At 40.0% G+C, this 6,000-nt stretch overlaps 1 protein-coding gene across 2 annotated transcripts in view; it reads right to left on the reverse strand.

The window, feature by feature from the left end:
• Window positions 1–6,000, reverse strand: part of BRIP1 (BRCA1 interacting protein C-terminal helicase 1) — a 46,293-nt gene that overhangs the window by 38,305 nt on the left and 1,988 nt on the right. For both annotated transcript variants that reach the window (XM_031059849.1, XM_031059850.1), the window contains exons 4-6: window positions 5,659–5,844; window positions 5,267–5,394; window positions 4,639–4,773 (exon numbers count right to left, since the gene is read on the reverse strand). In XM_031059849.1, the coding sequence (XP_030915709.1) occupies window positions 4,639–4,773; window positions 5,267–5,394; window positions 5,659–5,844 (449 nt within the window). The remainder of the gene's footprint in view (window positions 1–4,638; window positions 4,774–5,266; window positions 5,395–5,658; window positions 5,845–6,000) is intronic.

A 6,000-nucleotide genomic window follows, 5' to 3' on the forward strand; every position in this document is an offset into this window, starting at 1 on the left:
TCAGCTCAGGACACTCCTGTTACAGAGCAAGAGTCCAAAACCTTCAATGAAGAAAACTTGGAACAGACACTCTAATTAAAATAATTTTTTCCTTAAAGCAAGCAGAACTGTAGACAGTTCAGGATCTCTGTGTGCAGATAAAACAGACTGCACCACACACTCTCCATTAGAAACATGCTTGCTGTGCCATTCTGCCAAAGGCCATTGAGTAACCAGGTGAATAAAGGAAACACGGGGAATAATTCTAAACAGATCCTAATCCTGTAAAATATTTGTTAAAAGCCATTTTTGTTCTGCCATCAGAACATTAAATACTGGAACAACTGACATGAAATTGTCATCATGAATTTGAAGAGCCACATAGGAAACAAGGAACTCAAGTGTAACCATGTCCAAACACACCTCTCATGGAAAATAAAGAGTTCTTCCAGAGTCAGACACTTTGGATCTGGGCTCAGGTGGTAGTGCAGGTAACAACACGCAGCTGCCACTGCAGCACTCCTCCCTGCCTTTAATTGTATCAGTAAGATTATCCATGATAAACAAATGCTAAGTCATGCTGTGTGTTACACCACAATCCTGGGGATCAAGCTGTCTTCAGCTTCCACTGCAAGGAAAAGCAAGTTCGTGTTCCCCTCAGCCCCAGTCAGCCTTGTGTGCCGTTAAATATGACAATACATGATAGAAAGCATGTAAATGTAACCCTCTGAGCTGCCACTCACTGGGATAAAAGGTTCACTGATGTGCCAAATAAACAGGCCTCAAAGCAGATAAAGTTACACCCATGCTGGAATTGTTACATTCCCCTCTCAGGTTGCCAGGAACAGCAGATTTCATTACCCTGTGCTGCCACATTAAATAGCCAGTTCCAAATATCCTGCCTTCTATATTGAATAATTACTTATTCACTGAAAGGATAAAAAGAGGAGTTATGAATGGGGCTCTTGTCACCAGGCAGGCAGGAAACAGCTGACATATGGTATATGTTACATATGTGCAATGCTCACTCTGAAAGCTCCAATGCTACCTTGATATTTCTATCACTTACATTCTGCTTTGCTCCTGGAAATAATGAAAACCACATTACCAAGCTAAAAATTAATTGAACTAAAGCAGTGACTGTATAGGGCCTTGAAGAATATGTCTATTTTTTAATTTTAATCCAAGTCAGATTGTATTTTCAGAGGGAAAAACAATACACAGGACACCACGATGAGACTTTACCACTAATATTTCACTGTTGTGCTAAGCCAAATAAAAATAATTGAAAAATATTAGGACCCATCAGGCAGCTGTTTTGCCAGAGTTCTTAGAACAACAGGAAAATGCAGCCCAAATTAATATATAAAATCATGAACAGAAGGTTCTCCTATGATGGGCTTTAAATACCAGATATTATTCTTTTCATAAAAAAGAAATAAAGTGTTCTTATGTGTGAGGCTTATAAATTACAGTATTTTACAGGTGGGCTTAAAAGTTTGGTTTAAGAGGTTTGGAATTGGTATAATACTGGCATTAAGAAGCACTTTAGCCATTATTCCAGTACTAAAATGTTACCTTTAACTTTGAAAAAAGTTTTATGTTCAAAAAACACTCAAACCCACAATACTGAGAAAGTTGTAAACTCAGGCTGATTTTATAGTAAGTAGTTAAGAAATAAAACTGCCTGCAGTAGTCACAGCATTTCTGAAAGCCACAGCCACCATTAGCCCCAAATAGTTTAATAAATAAAACCTTTTTAGGAGGTCCTTCATAACGAAGAAAAACTTTAGAAAATTGGTTAAAACACAGTTTAAAAGTTGAGCTCTCCATATTCTTTCCACATTACTCCAGTGAGTCAATTTGCATTAGAATCCTTAAAATACATATTTAAATTTTATAAAAGGCAAATTATTTTAACTCTGTATTTCTCCAAGAACCAACTGTGGGTATCTTATAGCAACACCTAATGTGGTGTTCCTCTCCCATTCCTGCAGCACAAAGAAAGAAAACTCTCCATGAACAAGGGGTTTCCTTGGCAGTGTTGTCTCAAAGCACAAATTTTTACACTCATACCACAGAGATACTGGTTAAGATCTAACAAAATTAGAAAATGTTTCAATTTATCTATGAAGGAATTAGGGGAGGACTGATTAGAAATAATTCATACCGAGACAACAGAATTGGATTTCATAATACCCTCTGGCTTCAGAACTAAACCTGTTTTCAGCTATTGGAATCTGAAAGAGGGATTTTCATTTGGAAGAGGGCAAAAAAAGATCCTCCTGTACTTTCTGCAGTATTTAATCAGAAACACCCAGGAGCAGATGCCATTAGAGATCAGATATCAGCCTATATGGACCTTAGGCTAATGCAGCTTGTTTGTACTTCTGTCAGGGCTAGATAAACCAGCCTATCACATCAATATTTATATGGCAAAAACGTGGAAGTCCGATTAAAAAAGGAATAATCAAGTCCACCACCCTGTACTGTGTGTAAAATAGAGCTAAACAAACACTGGGGCTGTGATCTTTGAAACACAAAGAGGTAAGAGGAGTTCTTCATATCTCCATCTACATTTCCCAGTTACAAAGGCACCTGAATGCTGCAGCAGTGAATGTCTCTTGTGTGAAATATCACACAAGCACAATCTAGGGAGATATCAGCAGTGACATTAGCAGAGCTTTTCAACTGCTCCTTTGGAAGCTCTCAGAAAGCCCAGTATTCTGCTGCTGCTGCTGCAGCCTCTTGTTTAAAGCACACAAAGCAGCTGTTTATCCTCCCCCAGTCACCAGCAGGTGAACCCAGTTCAATATTTATCACAGGCTTTCACAGATCACTGCTAACCAAGCAAACGTTTTAATTAAGCTGGAACTTGCTTCAAAGAGCTCATTCAAAACGTCAACCAGCAGGAAAAGGATCAGATACGGTGTCAGGTGAGAGCATGTAATACAAATCCACAACTTTCTTCATCCCATCGTGGTAAATTAGCCCATTCTGGAGTCCAGACCCTGATTGTAACAGGCTGCCAGTCCCCTGGAATGTGTAACAGAAGTCACCCAAACCCCATTGTGCAGGTTGTAAGCAATATGTTAAACTGCAATGGGCTAGCACATTAAGACAGATTCTTTTCACAGTTGTTTTTTGATACCCCAAGTGTTTGTTACACTACTCTCCATTTACTGTTTACTTTCTTTCCTGCTGGAAATGGGGATTCCTTAACCCAGCTGCCCCAGTTTCTCAGGCCATATGCTCTGACAGAAGCAACCAAGAGAGTACCCTGAGGTTATAATTTCCCCCTTAAACTCACATTGGAACTGCCCTCCCTTGCAGGAGTTAATCCAGAGCTGGATTCCCAGGCTTGGAGTGAGAGCAGCTGAGAACAGGTTTGGGTGCTCAGCCACACATGTGCAGGTGCTGCGATGCAGCAGGGCTGGGCAGCACAGAGCACCTCTCATGCTCTTACAACGACCAACCCATTCTCCCTCCTGCAGTAGAAACAGGACTTGATAAGAAACTAAATCTGCTTTGAGCAGAGGAGTGACCACTGTAAAACACAGGATATCCTAAGGCAGCTTGCCTCAGTGAACAAGACAATGCTGTTATCACATCATTGTATCACCCTAAGCACAGTCCATTAGGTGAGTGTTGAACAGGAGCTCTGTTGATTTCATTTCCTAAGCCACACCAGAAAAGCTTTTGTATATCCAATACCTGTGCCGCGATGCTCTGCCTGTTGTAAATAAATGCAGTTAAGGCTCACAACTACTAATGACAAATAAGGTTTTACTTTCTGCAATTTTCTTGATACCAGACAAGTTCTGAGTCTGCTAAAGGAAAAGCTCATCACAGCAAAATAATACCTTATTCTTTCATCCTCAAAAAGAAACTTCAACAGAAATTATCCCCTTTCTTTCTGCTTAGGTTACTTCTTTCTAAAGATGTAGCATACAGCAGACTGTTTAGTTTTCAATTTTCTTCTAGACAAGTAATTTCTACAAGTTTTAAATCAAGTTTTTCATGTACCCACACCAAAGTACAAAAGGAAATTTTACAATCAGGAAGGACAAGAGTTCTTTTTATTTGAAAATGAACAGCACACTCTGGTGGCCTTTGGGTTTCAAACTACCAAATGAAGCTCAGTGGCACAAAGCATTTCAAATCTTACTCAGAAATCTACAGAGCTCTCCAAAACTAATAAAAACTACCTCCCATCAAATGGCCTACAACACAGATTCACTTCTGTTAAGAAAATATTTAGCTCCCAGTATCTTACAGCAATCCTATAGGTTTTGGTTTCCTTTGGGGTTACTACATCACACCTTGGCCTCTCCCACTCTACTGCCTCACATCCCCTCTTCTACTGCTTTTGTCCCAACAAACATTTATGTAAAATCTATTTTCAAACAGTAAGAAATGCAGAAAATTGCCCAACAAAGCTGCAGAAACAGGTGCAATCTGTATCTGAACTTCTGATGTAATACTTCTGCTACAGAAAGTGGAAATAAAAACTAAAACACTGAGGAACCTTTGCATTAGCTGCAATGTTTGCTCAAACTTCATTAAGCTGCATTTCATGCATAACCCCTTCACATAAAATGTTTTAAATTGTTCTTGAACTAACACTCCTGGTGTAAAATATATTTCTGAATTACTCACTGTTTGGGGAGAAAAAGTAGCAGTTTTCATGCTTTTTTCAGAGTGAACAATCAGCTCTCCATTTTTCCTCTGATGATAAACTTCCAGAGCATCAACCAACTGCACTCCTTTAGCAAAGCAGTGACGTTTTCTCACCTGCTGGGGAAAGAAACAGTGTAAAAATGCACTGGGCAGAGGGATGTGCTCACACTGGCAGCCCTGGTCTTGTTTCAGCTGAGTCTGGTTTAGTAACTGGGCATCAACAGTTTAACCAAGTCTAAGCCACACAAAAGTTATTAAGGAAAGCTATAAAGTTTTAATTATAAAATAATATGTAGTTATTGCTGAGCTTTTCTGCTTTGCTTTCCCACTGTTACAAAACTTACAGAAATCATAACACCATCAACTGGGAATAAATATATTTGGGGGATACTACTTGTTTAAATGTGAAAGATTTTAGGACAGGGTACAATGAACAATTTATTGCAACAATGGACTCCTTTGTAACAAGTAACAATAAAAATGAACAGAACCCTGTCACTCTAAACCTTGACTGTGATGTGATTCATTATTTCCCACACCCTCCTCTGTAACATTAACTGCATTTTAGAGTTTGCTTGAGCTACACCCAGATGATTTCACTGCTCACCTGCTGCTCTGTTTCTAAAGGACGAATCCTCTTCCTGTCTACCTGAAAATCATCGTTCTCACTGGCACGAAGAGATAACTTCTTTTTGGCAGACAGCTTTGAAGCTAATGTTTCATTTTCCTTACATTCTGTAATTAACAAAATAAAATGGATGTCCATTACTAGGGATGCATTAAATAAGAGCAGCATTTTAAAATGTAACTACTACAGAACAGTAACTGCTAGAATTACTATAAATTATGTGGTGTAGGAAACAGTGTTAGCCATTTCTAGACACATGAACCACTGGACAGATTTCATGCAGGGCAGAACCATGGCTGCTACTATGATGGTAATAAAACCATCCCCGGCCTGAAAGCAGCAGAATTTGAGCTGCCTACAGATGAAGTTACCTGTGTTTGGTAGAGGGCTCCCAGGTTTCCTGGAAGTTCCTGGCTCAGGATAATTGGCAGAACTGGGAGTCCCACTCGTTGCAGCCTCGCTGCCCTTGGGCTGGGAGTGACACCTGCAGTGACAGGGTGGGGATGGCTCTGCTTTCCTGTCCTCCTTGTCACACGACGAGGTTGGCACTGACTTCTCTGGGGGACAAAGTCATTTCTCTGTCATTAAAACCACCAGTGAAAATGACAGCCCAGTACCAGTCAAGCTGAACAAGCTGTGGTCACCTCTGAAGAACTGCAGTGCACAGAAAGGAAAACACCTCCCTCCCCCCAGCAATCCACACAACCCACGAG

The sequence above is a fragment of the Geospiza fortis genome, unplaced genomic scaffold (assembly GCF_000277835.1).
Source record: "Geospiza fortis unplaced genomic scaffold, GeoFor_1.0 scaffold538, whole genome shotgun sequence".
Lineage (NCBI taxonomy): Eukaryota > Metazoa > Chordata > Aves > Passeriformes > Thraupidae > Geospiza > Geospiza fortis.